General features: G+C 41.5%; 1 protein-coding gene across 1 annotated transcript in view; it reads left to right on the plus strand.

Annotated features, from left to right (window-relative positions):
• Nucleotides 1-23,682, plus strand: part of LOC110974008 (uncharacterized) — a 33,112-nt gene that overhangs the window by 1,242 nt on the left and 8,188 nt on the right. The window contains exons 2-4 of the mRNA XM_087136040.1: nt 7,507-10,685; nt 11,125-11,320; nt 12,392-12,468. Of these exons, the coding sequence (XP_086992166.1) occupies nt 7,507-10,685; nt 11,125-11,320; nt 12,392-12,468 (3,452 nt within the window). The remainder of the gene's footprint in view (nt 1-7,506; nt 10,686-11,124; nt 11,321-12,391; nt 12,469-23,682) is intronic.

Below are 23,682 nucleotides of genomic sequence, written 5' to 3' on the forward strand. Positions count from 1 at the left end.
ATTCTAAACTATTTTGGCAACTGACTGTATAAACATGAAACGTGAACAACCAGTATGGATCATTTAAAATCATATCTCCGTAAAAATCTTTATTTTTAAAATGTCGGATTTGCCTAACTAATTAGTGAAGCTGTAAATGTGTAGTGTTTCTGTTATGTGTGCGTATGATACCGGTACCTGTATGAAGATAGAACAAAGAAGTGGCCAGTGCAAACTGCACATCAGTTACCTTTGGCTTTATGTGGGACAAGAAAAGAAGAAAATATTCTATTTCCAAGGAAGTATTCTTGATCTCACATGATCTTGAAACGGTAACAAATCTTATATGAGACATGATGTTGCTGTTTTTGTTGTCTGTTTCAGGATTAAAACTTGAATAGACTTTATCAAGCAAATTAAAGTAATCAAGAGAGAATCACCTACTAAAAATGCCAGGAAACAAGGGAATTAATTTGAAGCACAAGTAAACTGTGCTAGGAAAATAATAAAGCATAGAAGTTGGATGTGAATACAACATGAATAAATTTCTGAAAATTTGTGAAAAATGCAACTTAAACAGGTATCATCTCCTGATTCCCAATCCCAGTAAAAATCAGTAATTTTTTTGTATGCATTTTCTGTTTGTTTATTAGCTACATGTATTATCGGTTTCATTATTTATGAGGCTGTCGTATTGTTAATTTATGCAATTGTATACATTCTGAGAAGTGAAATTTTCAGAAAGAAAAAAAAATCCAAATGGCAAGAAGCAGTCTGTATGAAAAATGCAGGGTCTAGTGTGCGTTCAATTTTCCATTGAAAACAGGAGAGCGAAACCAGATATACCCTGGTGTACTCTCAGCAGCTGTCCCAATTAATTATAAATGTCCAGTGTCAAAAGGGTTCGCTGTCTTGAACTGAAAGAGAAAGAGCATTCTCCCAACACGGTTAACACCTGAACTGTATGTTGTGTGTAAAAACAAGGTGTGTACAATATGTGAATTGTCTGCCATTTAAAGTGTCCTTTGAAAAAAAATGTATTTGGTATCTTAGCCATTAGCCATACCTGACATTTCACTTGTTGAGGTCAAGTCCATTTTCTCATTCTTGTGTGTGTGGTTCAAAACCCCCTGTCTGAAGATGTGGTCTTAGCACAAGACTTTACCTTGTATCTCTTCTTCACTACAGTGGTTCTATGTTCCGGAAGTCAGTGACTTTAGTCAGCACAAAGCCTTTTAAAATAGGGTGATTTGGCTTAAAATGTTTGGAAACAGAATGTCCAATTCTGTGAAATCAGTCTTATGTTTTGACAAACTCTCTACAAGGGGGGGGGAGTTGATGTCCAAAAGACACCTAGCTGCTGATCCTTGGCGATGGTCTATCACAATGAATCCCAAATCTGGTCTCAACTCACAAGTCATTCACACAGTCTTTCATCCAGTAACTTGAGTAAGACTGAACGGTGACAGAAGCATGAAGTTTATTTTTAATAGTTTGGCTTGACTCCAGTTGTTGTGTTGTTGGCTTGTGATTGACGTGTGGCTACATCTGCCTTGATTATAACTTGTATTTCACAGAAGATGCTTCACATTGAATGATAAGGGATGTTGTGTATCATGAGCAAAGAGCGTGGAGAGATGTGGTTGTTCAAAAACAAACCCTACATGCATGCATACATGTACATACCTGGTACGTAGCCGTTTTGCATGGCTACTGCAGTGAAAGCCAGACCTTAAATAACACAAGATATTACAATGTATTTCTGTCTCTTGTTTCTCATCACCCTCAAATTAGAATGCGGGAATGCTCCTGAATTCGTTCCTGTGTAATTTTGTCTGAAACAGAACTTTGAAAGGGCGGGTGTATGAATTTGCTTGAGAAATGTTGTCGGCAGGAGCAAAATGTACAGTGTACATGTACATGTATGTATACAATGTCCACGGGCACAACTTTGTATGGACTGTTTTACTGTGTACAGCGTGTAGGCCTAGGCCTTGTACTGAAAATACTCAGCAGGTTAATTGGTGTGCTGGGAGTTTCAGGAGGAGTCACAGCTTTGTTCCTGCAGATTTCCCGTATACTTTATCCCCCCCCTCCACTTCGCATGTTGAACTTCTTCCGAAGTACATACAACGTCATTTTAAATTAACTTGCTTACAACAGCTTTGCATTTGTTCACTGGTGTAACTCAAGCTCTGTAGAGAACTTTCATTTTGGGTCATTGGAAAAGGTTCCGCCCAGATTCATCCATTGATCTCATGCTTTCATCATTTCTCCGAAGTGAGAAAGTGAAATGCTGGGTAGTTGTAAGCCTCTCCCGGGAGAGAAATAAAGACCTCTGTGGGTGTGAGATCCAAACACTCAGCTCACAGTTTGAAAGTTTGTTGGTCTCTGATTTCCGAGAAACAAGGGGGGAGTTTCCAGGAGGTCAGTAACCTAGCACTTCATCACACATACAGGCCAACATCCTGTTAAAGTGGACCCTGTGCTGTTTGTTTAAGTCAATCACAGACACCTCAATTTCTGTGTCCTTTCTCTATGGTTTAACTGGCACCCAGTGGGGGGGCTGTTGTCTGGGCATTATGTTCAAGCATGGAGGAAGGAACAGAAGAAGCTTGGTTCAAGTTGGTGTTTCAAATTAAAAGGGGCATCAGTGATGAATTGAAATTGCTGTTCGTTTACATTTTATATATATGTACTATCTGTACATACATCCCTTTTGCAAATGGAGGAAGGATTATGATGAGTGTGTGTTACTGTTGACTCATAATGTAGGCCTACATGTATACATGTACAGCGGCAGCAACATCTATGGAACCGCTGTAGGATTTACGTACATGTACACACATGTACATTCATGTCATTTGAATTTGAAAGGAATTAGGTATTTTCACAGAAATGAGAAATGTTTACACCTTTGAAATGGGAAGACCACTGTTACATGTCTTTGGGAAAAATGCCCTGTCCTTTACACAGAGCTAGACTAATACATTATTTCTGGGAGTGGTTGACTTGAAGGGTCCTGTCTGTGGCTTATACATGTACATGGTCATAGACTCACAGTACATGTAGCTCCATGGCACATCTATGTTATAAGTTTCCTGAAGTCTTATCTCAGATCATGGCAGCCCTAAAACAATAGGCCTTATTATTTGTAATCACTCTCTGGAGTCAGTGGGTGAATGGATAAAATTAAAACACCTGAGACCCATTTTTTGGACATGTAATACTGTAGGGTTGGGGTGTACAGGCGTGTCATACCCATACAGGTACAAGTGTGGACCTCTTCACAAAAGAAGTCCACATAATGCATGGTATGATGGCATTGTGCGGACTTGCACGCGTCCACATAATGTTTTCCCTCTCTGAAAATCAGTTTGACTTTCAGAGGCGTTTTGGGGTCAAGGTTATCTGTCTTAATATGAAGAGGAACATTCCATTAAATCATCATCAAAAATCTGGCTGGAAGGAGTTATCCTAGTGGGAGAAAAAGGAGCATTTACCTGAACCACAGGAGAACAAAGGAATGTCCACACTTCATATGTAAAACAAGTGACACAAGTGACAGTGTCTCAGTGCATGCTGTAAGCCCTGAAGGGGATCAGTGCAATTTCCATGACCAATGCATCCTGCAATGTGCATCAACTACCTGTTACTTAGTGTTCTGCCAGCAGATGTCAAGTCATAAATCATCAGTGCCAGAGACTAACAACATAAGTGCCACTGCCCCTGCTGCATAATGAAGTGCACAGATTTCCTTAGGGAATGTAGGAGGACCTGTGGAGTGTCCCTCACCACACTGGCCTGTACTGGAAGATCTTATTGAACATGTTGAAAGGGTATTTTACTTAAATGACATTTTGAAGAAAATTTTGAGTCTACATGTATGCAGAATTCCAGTAATGCATCCTGCTACTCATGTACATAAATGCTTCCAACTGATAATGGAAATTGCCTTCACACATTTTGTAAAAAAATGCATACTTTTTGTTGTATGGTTAGTTAATCTGTTAGTTAGAGCATGGAGAAATTGTGTTTTAGTCCTCCATGGTTAGAGGCCGTGTAAATGAGAAATGAAGTTGAAAACAAGTCATTCTACAATCATCTTCTTTTACATGTACTTTTAGAATAACGGTAATTCAGACTCACTGATTTTCAAATTAGTTACCTTTAGGATAATCCTCACATGTTGTTCTCTTTCAGTGTTAAGGTTAGGGTTGTAAAAAATGGCGTGTACCGGTATATTGGGTTTTTCAGTGTCAGAGTCACATTGAACAATACCGCTGTGTAATTTCAGATTTCACACCCTCACCTAACCGGTGCTGTATCTGAACATTACTTTTGCAGTAAGCTTGTTCATTTGCAAATGGCGTACATCTACATGTATGATTGTCTTTCCACACTGAAGGAGTAAAACAGTAAGCCATAGAATTGGGAATATCAAGCTACTGGTATTTAAGGAATGTGCTCTATGCAAATGTACTAAGAACTTTGCTTCCCAAGCAAATTTTACAAGATAGTTTGCTTGGAATGTTACATGTACATGGACAGAAAGCATGTTTATTTTGATAGAAACTCGTAAGTACATGTACCCAAACATTGTGCTTTTTAAGTCCGATCCCCACAGCAGTGTTATCCATTAAAAACCCAGACAATTCACTGAATATTTAAGATTGCGTGTCATGTACGGTGTTTTGTCCAGTATGTTACTCACATAACATAGCAAAGAGTTGTCACAAAATTTCTGCCCATGTGGAAGGCCTACATGTACGGTACCCTATGAGTGCCTTAAAGACCAAGAAAATGGAGCTCAGTTTTGCTGGTTGTTGACGGTCCTCATAGGCTAAATATAAGATGAAATTTGACAGTAAGTGTCCCGTCAATTTGTGGCAAAAATGACATCCATGTTACATACCGGCCGATAATTCTTTTCAGTATTTTCTGAAGTACAGAGAAATTCCTCCATAACATTTGTACACATTGTTAATCACTGACTAGGCCTGGGAGTGTGCAGGGAAAACGGAACGAAATACATGTACATTGTATCTTGCTTTGCCAAATTCTCCTGATGCAGTGCTCTTTCAAATCCCAAATGTGCTACCGGTTGCATAAGTTTAGAAGTGCCCACGTGTACATGTACTTTAAGTTCTCAAATAAAGGTCTCGGTGTGCATCAATAACTTGGATGTATTGAAATGGGGAGGGGATGAAGCCTGAACATTGGATTCAAAGCCCTTTTCCTCCCCCCCAAAAAAACCATCTTCATTTCAGGTTAGTGCATTTCTTAAGCCATTGAAATGCACAGCCTAGGTCTTTTTTATTGGAAGCAGTTTTAGATATCTCAGGTAGCTTTTTTCACCAATATCGTGTCAAAACATTTTTTTTTTTAGAACGTACCTGTACACGTGAATGTAGCATCTAAACCATTTTGAAATCAGCGGCAAGATTTTAAAGCTTTGTAGCTAATTTTTAAACATGGCGGGATAGAGGCAGCACTTGTTGGCCTGCCTGGTTACTTTTTAAGGTTGGAGAACTCTGACTTCAGTACATCAGAGTTTTTTTACCAGGGATTAACTGCATAAACCGGTATTATGCAAAATTTGCTGAAGGGGTTGTTAGTCAAAGGGACCGCAAAAATGTTCTGTTTAGGAGACTAGTTGACAGGGGAAAAAATCAATGTCTGCCCACACTCATGCGTAGATGCCGTGATATGCACACATGTTGGGGGGGTTTGAGATACAGTAAGTTCAGAAATTACATGTGCGTCTGGAACATGTGCAAAGTTTTGAGAGTACATCAACACCAAAACAGATGGCGGTCGGGAGATCCCCAGCTGTCCCAACCAGGCTTTTACACTGGCGGCAGTTACATACATGTCTGCTCATCCTGACTGATTAGTCAGTGTGTGTAATGCATTCTCAACCTAAAACTCACCTACAATTCCGCTTAAGGTGTCTTGGTGCGTCAAAGCTTTTGCTGTGTTTATTCAAACTTGGCCTGACCATGGCCTGACATGGCCTCCTTTTTTCAGTCCATGACGTCTTGTCTGAAATTATTTGGTAATTGACACTTTGAACAGAAATGATTTGTTTAAAATTGCATTCTTGAGTTCATAGTCAACATGTTTACACAGGTTGGCAAATGGAGAAAATGGCCAGCCTATCCCTCAACAAAACATGTGTCACGTGTTTACACTTGAATAACCATGTCATCATCATAAAACAGCTCACTGGAAAGACAGACTTGTTAGCACTGATTGATGAAGTCCTGTGATTATTGGCAGACCACTGGGCAATGTAAACTGTGTATTCCAGAGTTGGCCTTTCACCCTGTGGGTAAGAAAGAAGTCAGGTGACAACCCAGATTTACCAATCCAATTATGCACCTGGAATTAAATAAGGTAGCAGTTATGGTCCACAAGCAAGCAAATTCAGTAGGAACATATACTGTGACTGCTTGATGACAATCACAGAGATTGAAGAAAGTGTCCACCACCACTGTGGTTTCACTTCACGTTAAATAGACTTCTTTATCTTTACATTTAACTACTTTTCATTTTCAGTAAACAGCATGATTGATGTTTGTAAATCCTGTTGCCCAAGATTTCAGGCATTTTTTGTTCACAAAAGGCTGGAAAATTCATACTAAGATTCAATTTGAAAATTTGAAAGATATCGCAAAGATAAAACAAAATAAAAACAACAGCCCAAAACAAAACTTTTTAAAGAGTTTGTCTTACAGGTGAACGACAAATTTATACCAAGATTAAATAAGAAAATTTGAAAATTGCCGTTCTTGTCATGTTACAAAGGCGAAAGTGTCAAGGGTCCATGGATAAACTGTAAGAAAAATTGGTGTTTGGAAAATATATGCGTAAACATCATTGTTGGCACATGCTCTGTTTGTTCATGCACGTGTACCGGTACGTGTACATGCGGTTGTTCTGGAGCTCCCAAGAGTGCTGCAAATGAAGTGGTTGCATTTTCATTTCCCTTACCAGCAGCCATAGAGCTGTAATATATACAGCCTCCATGCTGAATTTCATTTCATTAGGCTCAGTAATTTATTTTGTTATACTCGAATGCTTTCAGTGATAAATTTGGTTTTTTGGGGGGGGGTCCGAAAAACATATTAAGCTGAAGCAGTACTGAAAAAAAAAAAAGGCTGGAATTTTTTTTTTAGGTGCAAATGACAAAGTTCTGAAAAATCATCTGTTTCTCTTAATTTGTCATTGATTGTTTTAGAGATTTGTCATGTACATGTATTATACTTGTACATGTATGTGTGTTTGAAAACAGCTGAGAGGAAGTGTATAGAAGCCATCAACTGACTTGCATTGTTCTTTCTGTATGCATAAAAGCAATTTTTGTCTGACACTGTATTTATAAAATTGGGTATATTATCTCAACATTGTTGCTTTTGCATTTTGTATTACAGTATAGAAGGAAGAACAAAATTGTGCACTAAACATCCAAGTTATGTGTTTGATTACCCTTTAATGTTGTTTTGATTTTATATTGTCCCCCAGCATTGTGTCTTCTGGTGCTTCTTAACATTGTGGGATCTTCACATGTAGCTGGACAAACTCCAACGGGCACAACGACTGGTAGCGATGGTAGCATGACACCTGCAGGGGCAGAAACAAGTGTAGCAACGTCGGTGCCAACTACAGCAGCGTCTGTGGATAGCGATGGGCAGGCCACAATGGGATCCACAACCCTTGCAAGCCCGCAGGAATCCACCGCCTCACTGGCTGATGCGGGGAGTACCTTCTCAACAGCTCAGCTGGCTACCAGTGACTCAGTTGCGAGTACTGCTGCTGGGAGTGCAGGGGGATCCACACAACCCATGAGTGCTTGGAATGGTACAACACCAGAGACAGAAGGGCCCCAGGAGACGATGCAGCCTGACATGTCAACGTCAGTCAGTGATGCCGGTGTCACTAATGCTGGGGACTCACAAGTACCGTTAGCTACAGAGTCTGTAACCGCTGCAGCGGCATCAGTTACAGTGGCAGCAAATGAAGGACCACATGATGACATACGTGAAGGTGGTGGGCCTGGGATTATCACTGTGGCAGCATTTACCACAGCAGCGGCAAATGAACTGACACCAGATGGAGGAAACACAGCCCCAGGTTCTGTGCCTGAGAGCACCTCTGCGGCAATATTTACCACAGCAGCAGCAAATGAACTGACACCAGATGGAGGAGACACAACCCCACGTTCTGTGCCTGAGAGCACCTCTGCTGCAATATTAACCACGGCAGCAGCAAATGAACTGACACCAGATGGAGGAAACACAGCCCCAGGTTCTGTGCCTGAGAGCACCTCTGCTGCAATATTTACCACAGCAGTGGCAAATGAACTGACACCAGATGGAGGAAACACAGCCCCAAGTTCTGTGCCTGAGAGCACCTCTGCTGCAATATTAACCACAGCAGCAGCAAATGAACTGACACCAGATGGAGGAAACACAACCCCACGTTCTGAGCCTGAGAGCACCTCTGTGGCAATATTTACCACAGCAGCAGCAAATGAACTAACATCAAATGGAGGAGACGTAAACCAAAGTACTATACCTGAGAGGCAAGACACTGACACAGTTGCCACTGCAGTGCAAGTATCTGTAGATATGAGCACTTCAAGCACAGCACCACCCACATCCTCGGAAGTGACACCAGGTGCCCCTGAAACTCCCATGGTTTCTGGAACGGATTTCTCTAGCATGGCTCAGGCAACAGGATCTTCAGATGGTCCTGGTACAGTTGCTGTGACACCCGCTTCTCATTCAACACAATCACAAGAAAACACAGCATCACCAGCTGCCTCTACGGAGCCTGCAAGCGCCGGCAGCACACAGTTGGTAACAATCGAAGCACAAACAACAGCAGCATCTCCGACAACTGAGGTTGCAGCATCCATGCCAGTTGCCACATCTGCACCTGTCGTCGATGGCACCATTGGGTATTCTGTGGGATCCACACCTCCTTCTGCAACAGCACCAGCAGCAGCCCAAACAGGTGAAAGCACAACAAGTGGCAGCAGCCCGGAGACGACATTTACTGTGTCTGAAACTCCATCAACTGTGCAAACTGTGGATAGACATACGACAGGTTGGCCTGTAAGTACAGCCGTAGCAACCAGTGCTGAAACCGGCCTGCTTAGTACCCAAGGACCATTATTTGTTTCCACAGCAGATACCAGTGCCGCTGTGACACTTCCGTCAGTTGATTCGACAACAGCAGCCATGTCCCCGAGTCCCATCCAAGTTGAAAGTACTTCAGAAGTTTTAACAAGCGTCCAAAGACCTGTAGTAAAACCTTATCAGAACACAACAACAACAGCCTTTTTAACTGATGATGGCACATCCCCCTTTGCAGCATCTACAGTTGTCCCAACTGAAGCACTTTCAGCAGTAACAAGTCAACTACCTGCAGAAACAACCCTACCGCCTACAGAAACAACCCTACCACCCGCAGAAACAACCCTACCACCCGCAGAAACAAACCTACCAGCCGCAGAAACAACCCTAGCACCTGCAGAAACAACCGTACCACCTGCAAAAACAACCCTACCACCTGCAGAAACAACCCTACCACCTGCAGAAACAACCCTACCACCTGCAGAAACAACCCTACCACAAACAGGAACAACTCAACTGCCTGCAGAAACAACCCTACCACCTGCAGAAACAACTCAACTGCCTGCAGAAACAACCCTACCACCTGCAGAAACAACCCTACCACCTGCAGAAACAACCCTACCACCTGCAGAAACAACCCTACCACAAACAGGAACAACTCAACTGCCTGCAGAAACAACCCTTCCACCTGTAGAAACAACTCAACTGTCTGCAGAAACAACTCAACTGCCTGAAGAAACAACTCAACTGTCTGCTGAAACAACTCAACTGCCTGAAGAAACAACTCCACTGCCTGCAGAAACAACTCAACTGCTTGCAGAAACAACCCTACCACAAACAGGAACAACTCAACTGCCTGCAGAAACAACTCAACTGTCTGCAGAAACAACTCAACTGCCTGCAGAAACAACTCAACTGCCTGAAGAAACCACTCAACTGCTTGCAGAAACAACTCAACTGCCTGCAGAAACAACCCTTCCACCTGTAGAAACAACTCAACTGCCTGAAGAAACAACTCATCTGCCTGCAGAAACAACTCAACTGCCTGCAGAAACAACCCTACCCCCTGCAGAAACAACTCAAGCGCTTGCAGAAACAACCCTACCACCTACAGAAACAACCCTACCACCTGCAGAAACAACCCTACCACCCACAGAAACAACCCTACCACCTACACAAACAACCCTACCACCTGCAGAAACAACCCTACCACCCACAGAAACAACCCTGCCACCTGCAGAAACAACTCAACTGCCTGCAGAAACAACTCAAACAACTGTAGCAACAACCCAGCCATCTGTGGTCACAACTGAAACACCTGCAGCAGTGACAACACAAGCACTTGCAGAAACCACTAAATTAGCAGAAACAACATTGCAACCAACTCCTGCAGCAGCAACACCTCAGCCACCTGCAGACTTAACGACAGAGACACAGAGGCTAACAACAGGTGTGCCTGTTGTGGCGACCTTCATGCCATCAAAGCCGCAGTTTAAACCTTTATCAACTTTGACTGAGGAGGAAAAAAAAGGAACATTTACTGTGGAGTCAAGAGGCATCATGGTAAGTTTTGATGGTTTCCAAGAATGAAACTTCAGCCATCTTGGCCTCATTTTAAATGTAAATTTTTGATGTTTATTGGGAGTATACAGGACAACTGTACTAACCTGACATGTACATTGCACACTTCAGTGCACCGAGGCCTACACAAAGCTATCTTGGATTTTCCTCAGAAGCAAAGGCTGTCCTCATTTTGTGTTTGCATTTGACAGTTAGGCAGAGTGAAAATGTTTAGGATATTTGGTATGAAATTTCAGATGTGACAAAAGACTCTCGTTTAAAAAGGCAATTGTTTGTGGTAAAAGTACCCGTAGGTCATCATACATGAGAACGCTAGGGAATGTCTACGTCCAGCACAGAACACATGTAAACATTCATTTTTTGTTCCAGCCCACTGGTTTCTTCTCTCTTTATCTATTTTGTTTCTGTTTTGTCTCCGCAGAGAGATGACTGGCTCGCCCAAAAAGATGTGATCTTCCGCAACACTGTTGCCCCGATGTTGCGGAACAAAAGTCGGAAACGCCAAGCCCCCTCGACCGTCCAAGCAGAAGACATCGTCTACGTGAGCCCATCCCCAGTCGTCAAAGATGGGGTTCTGCACATCACGTTCTTTGCGAGGAGCAGAGGGGGGGATTCAGGTGGGTGACAAAGGAAGCTGGATGGAAGAGGTTGTGGGCAGTGACTTCTATGTACCAGGCAGATAGCTCATTAAGAACGCCTCCAGTTGTCACTAGGTGCCACCTTCGAAAGCCCAAAGCACTCCTGCGCTGGATGAAGTCTCACCGAAAGACTAAGGCCGTTTTCCAATACTCAACTTTGTCTCCGTCTCAGGCTTCGTTCTCAAAACCAATCCCTGATTATGGGCCTGAAGCATTTAAATTACATGGGATTACTGTAATATTTGGTTTGATGTTCTGTGGCACTAATTAGACTGATTACTGCGCTTACAGCTTCAAAGTCAGCTAGTAAAAAAACAGTTGAAGCCTGAGATGGAGCCGAAGTTGCGTATTGGAAAACGGCCTAAACCTCAAACACAGCTGTTGGGCCAGGACTCTTACAGTTCATTCACACTCACTTGACTTATTTTTATTTACACCACAGACTGTCAAATGAAAAGTGTCTGTAATTGTTTTGTTAGCGCTGTATCCTGTGCAAAACCTTTGAAAATTGTAAACAGGTGTAGCACACCCTGCTGTATCCAATGAGGTGGCATCCCCCCCCCATAAAAAATTGTGTTGCAGAGACCACATTTGTTTGTGAATGGCAATATGGGCATATGCTGTCCAATCAAAGATCATTGGTTGAGGGCTTTATGAATAATAAAAGACTTTTAGAAGCTTCTTGGAAAAAGAATGCTTTTAACAATCTGAAGTGGTCATATTGATGCAAATGGTTAGGATCAGGACATGTGATTTTCCAAAGCTCCATGTCTGAGCTTATATCTGGTATCCCTCATTTCTCTTTCAATTTTCAGAAAAAAAAACCTGCCAAATGTTCTAATGATATGCTAACATTTGGACAAGTGATGAAAATGGATATTCTAGTGTATGTACAAAAGCCGTTCATTGTTGCAGGTTAAATCCGCTTACATTTTGAAACTGCGGTGCAATGCATCGTGTAGCCAGTTGCACACTTTGGTTGCCATTCGTTTACATGGCCAAGTGCATATCCACCGATATAATACTGGTATGTAATTTGCTTTTCTTTAGGAGAAAGCGTGATAGATGGTAATCAAGTCGTGGGAATATTAAACACGGAATCTAACATGAATGAGATGAAGACAGCGGTAAGTTCTTCATTCAGTATCAGTATCCCAGTAACTTATCCCACTCTCGTTTTGTTGCTCTTACAAGTTGCACTGTAGGCCTACCTTGTTCGAGGGATAATTGGAACTTGCCCAAACCAACAATATTTCTAGTACTACTCTCAAAGTCCATTATTATGCCACAGTAATTAAAGTTTAAAAATGAGGTATACATGCACCCTGCCAGATTGGGGTGGGGGGATATCTTAAGGCTCATATGCACCTGCTCTTGTACTTGAGTCACTGTCACAGCATAGTTTTCTCCAACATACCGGTAAAAGTTAGCTCAACTGGTAGTTCGTTGAGAATGTTTTTTTAAATCTGGCTAGGAAACAACCACCCGCGAATTTAACCTTTCGACTTCTTGACCTCCCAAGTGTCAAGTTGGCCCCTGGCCACGATTTGCCTTGTTGCCATGAGGTTGGGGACACTCTTCCTGAATGTTGAATGGGAGGGGGGGGAGAGAACTGAGAATCGGCAGTTGAAGCCCAGGCAAGCAGTGCATACTCTACATGTACCTTGAGTTCAAAGGTGAAGGGGTGACATTTCGCAAGGTCATAGATGGGATTTAGGGGGTCCTCTAAGAAAGTGAAAATGCTTAAAAAGTTTTCTACAATCTTTTAGGAAACTCTTTTGAAGGGAGTACACTTGCATGTGTACGCAACATGTGTGTGTGCCAGGAAAAACAGAAAAGTGAATTGAATTAAGGTTGAAATGCTGCTAATCTGGTGGATGGTTGTGACTGTATGTGATGGGCCCATCTTTAGATTAGATTTGACCTTTAACTGTTGCCGACTGATACTCAGTTCATAATATTCAAATACTGAGGCACATTGATGATGTAGAACTGGCAGAAATCCCAGCCATAACTAATGGGCATAGTTACATGTACATGTGTGTTTCATTACCACTGATGTGGACTTACATGTATGTATATGCATATGTACTGTATTTACATGTGTGGTATCTAGGCCGCAATTTCACGAATACCCACTAATATCAGGCAAATATTCCTGTACAGAATTTATGTACCAGTAAGTACAGTATTAGGTTGTCTGGGCTCCGAGGTTCATTAAATGAATTTGAACCCCGCCGTCTGTTGACCATTGACCTTTTAAAGTGAATTCCAGTAACTGTTTTAGGAGTTTGGCGAAAGTTACCATATTGTCCTGACAATAGCATTGACACCGCACCTGTCATTCAGATTTGAAGGTATGTGTACTTTTCCAATGATGTACATATACATAAATGTACATTCATATTACTGGGGTACCTGTGCACTCATTTACATGTATTTTCCACATGTGCTTGTGACTTGTGAACTACGTCATGCCCTGTCACAGTGTCACATTACTGTCTGTACTATTTTTGGGGTCATAATTTGGAAAAGTATGTTAAAAGTATTTTTTTTTAACCTCTTAGTCCCTTTGAATGTGTAGGCCTTTTCACATTGAATATGATAAGCCCATATTGAAGAATTATGATACATGAAACCACAGTTTGTCTGTGGACCGTAATCCTTTAGTCCTAGACTGTGGCAAAAAGAAACATTTGGATTCAACCCCACCCCCCGTCTGCCAGTACCCTTCACCCCCTCCACTTACCCTACCCCATGCTTTACCCTACTCTCAGCCCGCTCCTTACCCCACACCCATCACTCTGTGCAAAAGGAAGCCAGTGACCATGTCCTCCAAGTCTTCGCATTTGGAAATATGCTCGTTGACGTCATTTGGTGACGTCATTTGGTAACGGCGGCCATCACCCACACAAATCTGGAGTATCAGTGTCGCTTGTTAAATATTGCACAGGGGAAATGATCCAGGTAAAAGCTCCACCAGCCTCCCTGAGCTGTCCATTGTTTTAATCAGATGAATAAATCACTGTCTTCTTACCTGTAGTTCATTGCAAAAAAGATAAAGTAAAAAAAAAGGCCATCCTACACCCATCCAGTAATAAATTTTTTCCAGTACGGAAAAATTGTGATTGACCTTTTCCAAGCCGAGTGTGGGTAGAGTGGATGCGATGAATTTATCGGAGTGTCAATTTTTTCTGAACATCTGGAAAAAAAGATTCATATTTGCCGGTCAGGGTGATGTACATGTATAAAAATTTCTGTACATCAAATCAGAATACTTTTTAATGTGCATCTTGAGATTGAGTGAAATTTGTTGCAATTGCAAGACAAACCTGATGCTGTCTTGGTGCCTTTGCGTAAAGTTTTCATTCCAAAAGTACTGATTAGAAATCAAGTCACTTTTTAGGAATCACTTTCAGTATACGACTGTGACGCCTTCTCATTTTCTCCTCAATAGGATGCAGTGTGAAAAAACACCTTGAATACCAGAACTTGACATGTACATGTGCATATCAACATGTCTTCACGTATACCTTTGCCCCTTAACTCAGACACATCTGGGCTTGGCTGATAAACTAGGCGAGGTTGCATTCCAGAAGTAATCCTGTTTTTTGACAACGCCCATAATAATGGTTTAGGCCCTACTCCTATACAAAACAGGCAAACAAAAGGGTGGTTCAGGTTTGACCAAAGAGCATTGTGTGCATAGGCTGTAATGACCAATGATGTTGCTTCGAAACCATTGGCCAAACTGTTCGTTTCACGAGATCGTGATCGTGATCAGTGATCCCAACGCTGGTTCACTCTATCCATGTGGCGGGTTCTGGTGTCAGTGAACCAACGTTAGATCACTGATTGTGATCCGGATCCGTGTGAAACAAACAGGCCCATTGTAATGTGAAATCTGAGAATTCCTGTGCATTCTTACTATTCTAAGAAAAAAATCTTCACATATTTACATTGTCTGAATGCTATGTGACCTGTACAGGGTGAATGAATAGTTAGCTAGTTCAGGTTACATACTTCCCGTCTGGACGGGTTAATCATCGTCTGCCCGGCCCACATCGGATCAAGTTATAATACCGGTAAAACGAAAATAAAAAGCACAAACAAGTGAGGAAATACGTGAAACAATAATTCTTAAAATTCACCACCCACTACATCTATGCTATTGTTATAGAGCAATCACCCCAGCCAGATTCACGATGTCATGCTGTTACCGGTATCTCCCGGTCTCAAGGCTCTCCTTTTATCAGGGCACCGCCATCCTGAAATTGCAGTGCGCAAGGCTACCAGTGAATGGCGGTAGAGGTTTTGATACTGAGGGTTCCTGTGGTAAATGTCAGCCCACATGCAGAGATGGGGACAGTTGATACAGAGGATGGGAGTGCCCCGAAGGTTTCTTTTTTTTTTAGCGGAGAGTATTCCAATTGGGGCATATGCATGCACTGGCATGTAGCTGTGCACTGTATGTTGTGGAAATTTCAACTCTTCGGGGGAACGTTGCATTGCATCAATATTGGCTTGGGCGGCCTGATAGTGCGTCCAATTTACTCTCAAACATGAAAAATCTTGCCTGATATTGACAAATCTGAGTTACATTCTGTACATATGCACAAAGAAGATCATTGAGGTTGTTCTACATCAGACATCAACATCTGGATGAAATGTTGAACACTCACTGATGAGATCAGTGAAGTTTTATCTAACTTAGGGTCCAGTAAAATCCCTGGCTTTGACATTTATTTGTGCTGTAAAATTTGTGGAAACAATCAAGGAAAGAGGATACATTTACGTGATGCCCTCCAGCAAGTGCTACTAGATTGAGGTCAGTCAGTTGGAAGTGTTCTTGACCTACATGAACATGTACCTGTTTTGAGAAAAAAAATGAAACCAGAAGGCTACATATGTGCCCAGTTTTATTCCAAAATAGTGTCCACGGAAGACAGGGGAGGGCCTTTTTAGGGGCTTTAGCACAATTGGATACTGGTATGTTGTGATGTTACCGGTATATGAGAAAACTTACAGGAGGGTAGATTTTGGTCCCCCCCACCTGCTATTTCAGTGGCTCGTGGCCCCCCCCCACAAATTCCCGGTGCCCCCTTCCCCAGGTGCCCCCCACTGAAACAACGGAGGAATGGATATTGAACAAGGCTAACAAAAACGTGCCCTCAAAAACCACACCACTGAAAGCTGGTGCCCCCCATAAGATGCTGGTGTCCCTTTGTGGCCCCCCCGCCAGTAAAATCCCAGCTACACCATTGCGCTGTTTCCAGGTTAAGATGTGATCTCAATCATTACCCTACAAATACATTCCCATGTAGATGTATGATCTATTTTCCCCCATCCTCTACAACTTACCGCCACCATATCGGTGCCACTGACGTCCTCTCCCCCCTCCTCTCCCCTTGATGACCCTCACCCTTCTGTAAGCTGTCCCCCCAACTGTCATTGTCAACACCAGAAACAGCTGTAATTTGCTTGACTTGTAACGCTCTTGGAATTGGGTTCAGTCACAGCCTCCACACCTCTCCCCACCTCTCCCCTTGTTGACACATCTCTGGAGTATTTTGTTCACAGGAATACTTAAGTTTTTGGCACGTGTCCATTAGGGGGCCACTGGTGTACATGTAAATAAAAACAGTGGGAACTTTTTGATGACAGAAGCTGAATTTTAGTCGTCTTCCACTGTCTTAGAGTTCAACGACCTTGCAAGCAAAACCTGGCCTCCTTAATTTGGGGAATGTTTTTTCAGGGGGAGGGGGAGGGTGTCTGTACCAGTAGTCTTCACACGAAAGAGTTCAATGTACAGTCGAACCTCATTAATTAATAAGAGCACTGTTACTACAAGATTCTGCTTCACAAGAAAAATGTTCAGTCCCAATCCTTTGCTTATCACTGTTTCTATTTCTGATAATACAAGATTCCTGTTATACATGTAACAAGGTAATTTGCCAAGTCCAAAGGACCTCTTATTAGCGAGGTTCAACTGTATTACACCTAGGCAGCCAAAGATTTGTACAGTTTGCAATCAGCTCTGCACGTTCTTCAGAATGCCGCATAGGGCCATGGACATGTGCACACAGTTGTCCAGAAATTATAAATTTGGAGTTTATGCATCTTGAAATACTCGTAGCACTGCATTTGCATTTGGTTTTGGTTTCCAAATGTAAATTTATGTTTTAACAATGGTACACACAACACATGTATGCACGAAAGCTTGTACTTTGTAGAGAGCATACAGTACATTTACATAATGTACCATGAATAAGTATTGACTTTATACATGTACATGTATGTAACTCCTGGAACATAAAAATGTATAGTTCTTAGAATTCTAGCCTCCCACGGTGATCCGATATGTTGAGCATGCCATCATCCTTGGATGGATAGAGTTTCATCTTGGAGCTGAGGGTGATATTTATAATAGGATGTATTTTTGCTGTTGTCTTCTAGTCTTAATACAGTTTACTGGTGTATGTACATGTGACCATAGTAACAGTCACTTCCTCGTACGGTAGGTTTAAATGTAAATAGATTTACAATGTACCTCATAGATTTACATTTTACTCTGATACCGAGATCAGATTTTTCAGTTAGTCCCAGTTAACATTTGAGGATTGAGGTGACTACATGTATATCAAAGATAAAAATCCACCTTCCCAACTCTTCTAAAGAAAAAACCCACTTGACGTCCAGAGCATTATTTTTTGACCTACCAGTACCTGCCTATTAAACTCAGCGATGTTTGATGGGGCCAGAGGGGCCTGTCAAACTTGGTTGAACAGCACGTGATGAATCTTACAGCTTTTGGGCCTGAATCTCTTTCAGCCATAAAACTACGGAGGCAGGCCCATGGATCACTAATCCTGTAAAAATGAAATCATTCTCTAATGCAACCACAGGTGACTTATGAGAAGCCTCTAAATGGCAAAACAGTAATTGCACTGGCTTTATACTGCCTGTCACAATAAACATAAAAATTCTAAAAATACAGCAAATGGGGCGAGGGGGGATCATATACATGTTGGTACCTCTCCTAGGGAATTCAGGAATTGATTTTCTTTAGAAATTCAGGCCATGAGAGCATGTAGATATCTTCACCTGATGTTTGGTTCCATTCAGAGAAATCTGTGATTTATTGCAACTTTCCAGCTTGCCTGTTACATGTACGAAATTTGGAGACCCATTAAAGCCATGTAGTGCACCACTTTGAAGGTATTTGCATCCATGTCCTGTACATACATGTACATGTATAATACAGTACATGTACAGGGTACCTGTATGTGGCAGAGCCAGAAATTAGTTTATTTAATACATGTTTTTACGTAGAAGTAGTTCCCCTTAAATAATGTTTAGCTTTAGTTTAGAATTCTCCTTGATTTTTTCTAGGAGTACAAGTATGCTCCCTGTTTATTTGTTGAAGCCCCAGCTTTCTGGCCACGCTCAGTGTAGCAGATCAGTTTAACTAGAGTGTGGTTTTCTGCTTGAGTCCAGTCTGCTAGAGTAGAAGTCAGAAATTGAAGTCTGAGTGTAAACTCACAAGGTCCATTTTACACACTGTATTGGTTTTTAGTCCTTTTAAAGCTTTAGTCTTTTGGTGTTAAGTCTTTTCAATCTTGTTGTCCTTTTGGTTCTGGCATTTTTTTTCTCGTTACTTTTTCATTAATAAATTCTGTCTGTCCTTTTTTTTGGTCTCTTTTTTTTAAGGCAAGTATTGGTGTCTGAGTCTCTATTAATTCGGTTTCCTGCAACCATTCCCTCAAAGATCACTGGTTTAGTTAGAGATTTTGTGTTGTTTGTGAGCTCCCCCATAGCGTATCATTTTTCCCATTACGTGTACCTTGGAGACAGTACCCGACACTGAGATTGAAATATATCCAGATACCGGTAGCTCCGTTCAAACATTTTGGCTGCGGCTGAAAAGCATGTACATGTACTTCCATAGGAAAGCCACTGCTGGCAGCCGTAGCCATTTGCCAGACAGCAGCCAAGATGTTTGGAACTTTGGATGCAGCGAAGCTCAGTGTTGGCATTAGCTGAACGAAGTTGCAGAAAAATTCCCATAGTCCCATGTGGCATCACCACAAATCAGAGGCATGGATTTCTCTAAAACTTTCTGGAATTAGGGACTATGAACTACAAACTTCTGAATTTTTAGAACCTCTCAGGTTTCATTATTTTCTTGCTCTTAACTAGAATGAGAGCCAGATTCACATAATTATCCAGCCATTCAGGAGATAGAACTCAAATCCTTAAAGACGTAGCATTTCCCTGTCATGTGCCGGATGTTTCGTGGATGTTTTTCAGTTCTTTTTTCCAGTTCGTACTTGGCACTGAAGTGAACATGAATATGATTTTGTGACAAATCACATCTTCACTCTGCAAATTTGCAAAATTTGAATGCATTTCAACTTGACAAATCACACAGCTCTATTTTTTGTTGAATGTTGTGTTGAATGTTGAATTCCCTTTTACAAAAATAAGATTGTCTTCTAGAAGGATGCAGTCAGAATTGAAACATTGGGCCCTTAACACTTCTGTTGAAACAAATTAATGCATTGGATTATCAGTGAGATGAACGCTGAAATAATTTTGGAGATACCGTTATTTTCAAAATGAGTGTTTGATTTCAGAGTTACCGAAATCTCTTGAGATGTCTGAGCTGTAAAAATGTATCCATGTAGACAGTCCGTGTTGGCTGCCAGTGTTCGTTGATGTTTTGGCCATGCATTGCTGTTTTTCTTATTGAAATCAAAAACTAGTTTTCAAGGGTACACAGTGGGGTGTTTATGGGGGTAGGGAGCAAGTTTCACGTTTTTACGTTCTACACCCACACCCACAAATATAATGCTTTGGATATACATATATTGAAGCAGGTTAAAAAGTTTGTCTACTGAACAATAGGCAAGATAAGATCAACGTGATAATTCAGGGTTAATAGTTATTTATTCAGTGAAATAAAAATGCTGTGTGATAAATGATATCATCAAACAAGACCTAACCATGGATGAATAATAAATACATTCCAAAAGTACAGGACCTACATGTACATGTACATGTAACCTACTTAAGTACTGTAGACCCACTGACCAAATGGTCCCTGCAGTAATGACCCTGTTAATGCCATGTCAGTCCAGTGTGTGATTGGACACTGCCAAATTGGTTATAACAGCAGGTGGCCCCATCACCATCAGGACTGGTGTGGTCATGGCCAGGTCGGCCTAGCCTAGCCAGCAGAGGCTGGTCTTGACCGGAGTCTGTCTGTAGTTTGACCCATCCCAAGTGATGACAAGTTATGACCTCTGCAGAAAGTCGAAGGCTTCTTAACAAGTCAAATATTTGTTTCAATTATAGAGACAGTATTTACATGTTCAGTTGTTTTTGTTTACAGAAATTGGACCTTTTGGTGCGTTTACAGGTACAGTACACATACATGCCGTCCATTCTACAGTTTAACAACAGAAAAAATAACTGTTAGATCATGCATCCAAGTATTTGATCACACTTCATAAGGAAGTTTAACTGTAGATGTTCCAATGACCAGCACATCTCTGACTGATGACCATGGAGCTAACTGACCCACAGTTTATTGCTTGTTTACTGCACACTGCCAAGGGAAACTACGTCCCATACACCTACATGTATGTTATGCTCACTATGTACTGTGTTCAAAGTGTTGGCAAATAATCATCAGATACCCGTATGCAACAATTTGTATGTACATGCAAGCCACAGTTTTCCAATTCATTTGGTGTTTAGGGGATTTTGTTGTTCCAGGAAATTACTGATGATTGAGTACATATTGTACCAGTATGGTACGTGATATTTCTTCGGTGTGGAATGAAGAGTTATAGTTTCAGGGTTAGATTTCACTTGCCTTTGAAACTGGTTCGTGAATTGTTGGCCGCCCAGTTGGATATACGCACACTGACAAAACAACAAAGTTTGTTTTTATTTTATATATTGTAATCTCCGGGGATATCTTACAGAGTAAGCACATCAGTGTGATAAAAACAAAACTGACCAAAAAAATGTATATTCGAGGGTTGTCGAATCATGCATAATGTTCAGAGAGAATACAACAGAAGCAGGTGCATGTATAAAAGGGAGAAAATGCCCCCCCCCCTCCAAAAAGAAGCTACTTTGTCAAAGTGTCTTACTTGCCAGGATGAGCGTTGGTTGTATGGTGGTCATCAAATATTGTATGGTACTGTACACATTTGTACAATGCACATTTGGCAATTTCAATCTGTGTATACGTGTACCGGTATTTTAAAAATATTTGCATCATGCTTTGGTATTAATGTTTGTTGTGGTACCGTAGGACCTGATGACGTATATGGAGGAAGGAAAACTTTCTCTTGGTAACCACCATGCAGGTTACACTCTCCATTAAAATTTTGGAGTGCTGTTCGGAAAATAGAGGAAAATTCAGCCAACTGAATTCAGGCCCTCTGGGCCTCTGAGTAGAATTTTAAACTTTGGTACGTCACACTTGCACCAATGTTGTCTCCCAAATTATCTGTTGAACTCTTTCAATCAGAAGTTGGCTGTTTAACCTTAAACACTCCCCCCCCCAACATTTGTGTTAACAACATCCCTGAATCTGCCACAGTCCACCAACATGTTGGAAACCAATGGCACATAGGCTTTAAAGGGAGTCAAAGCCAGCACAAAGTAAAAGTGACTACCTCCTTTCTAACTTCCAAGTCCTGTGAAATCCTCTAAAATCCCTGACGGATTTTGAAACATCTTGGATAGGTCTGGTTATTCAACTCGTTCACCCCTGTGAACCCGTAAAGATTTTTCTGATATTCTGTATTAAGTTAAAATACAGTTAAGATGTTTGTTTCATTTTTTATCTCGCCTTTTTAAGTTGACTCTGGAATGTGCCTTTGATCACTGGTGTGAAATTGGCACAAAATGAATGTGAAATTACTATTATTATTATTAACTTTTATTCATCAGATGTCAGTAAAAGTGAAAAGGAAACAGTGCGAGTTTTTTATTGGAAGAATTAGTACCTCAGTACAAATGCAGTGAAGCGGCATAGCATATAGGATGTGGTAAACACCACTTACATGTACATGTACGTGTACATGTACATGTACAGTACTTCCTCCCACTAGCACTACAGGCAAGTCCAAAGTGGCCAACAGGTTTGTCCCCTGTACCTCCCTTTAATTCTGCTTGCCTTCCCTGGGCATCTCCTGGTATGAATCATCCAAGTCTCCAAGGGGGCAGGTCACCAATTGACCTCTCATTCCTGCTCCTCCAGGCATTTGTCATGTTGGTAGTTGAGAGATGGATGGTAGTTTTGTCTGGCATTGCCCTCCTATTGTCTATTCCCCTCCCCCCCCAAGGAAGACAAAACCTTGAGGTTCAGGCAGAATATTGACAGAGAGCTTTCTCGATAACCTCTTGCAACCCTGTGCTACTGGAATGTCTCTGTAGCTATAGCAAGAAGCCTGTTTTCAAACAGTCCATGGCCTGCCTTCTTCTTCCGGAGGTCATTTTAACTTCTTCTGCAGGTCAGCAAATAATATTTATCCCCATTGCCCCAGTCTTTTCCTTTTTGAAAAAAAAGTGGTTGCCATGACATCAAACTCCATCCACCTGTTAGTAGAGTTGTCATATTTGGATAATCTACAGCAGTTACACATAGACTAAGACATGATAAAGTGCATTTCTGCTGGAATGGCTGTACAAAATATTAGTGCCTGTCCTCGTTGAATATTTGAAATTTGACAATGTGGGAGAAAGGTACCTGTGCCTTTCCCTTGCATGTGGTTCCTTTAGAATCATCGATCACCTTAAATCTTTTACGCAGACCTCTAACGAGCCCCCCTTCAATATTGTCCACGTAATTTGACTCAAATTATTAAAATCAAGGCATACGTGTACATGTACCCTTCCCCTTGAAATAAGGGTTTCCAAATAAGGCAGAGGTGAAAAGTTGACAACCCCAATAGAAAAAGCTCACACACTTACCCCTGCATCATCAGTGTATCCAGTGACTGTAAAACACTCTGTCCAGTGGGACTATTCAACTCTAGTAGTACAGCAATTATAGTGGATATTTACTTGCACATCTGTCTTGAGAGGACATGTGTGATGTACACCAATATGTCAGTTACAATCTGTTGTTACATGTAGTTGCCTAAAAGTTGAAGGGAAGGCGGGAAGCATACATTGTAAAAGTTACGTAAAACGGAACAAGAGCACAGCAACTGTTTTAGGGTTAAGGGATGACATTCCATCGATGTGATGTTATTGATCCTGTAGAAATAAGGCCATGAATTTTAACATTCCAAATTTGCACATGATCGATGTCGCCA

Source organism: Acanthaster planci, linkage group LG04 (genome assembly GCF_054643075.1).
Source record: "Acanthaster planci isolate LZ-2023a linkage group LG04, COTS_SCS, whole genome shotgun sequence".
Lineage (NCBI taxonomy): Eukaryota > Metazoa > Echinodermata > Asteroidea > Valvatida > Acanthasteridae > Acanthaster > Acanthaster planci.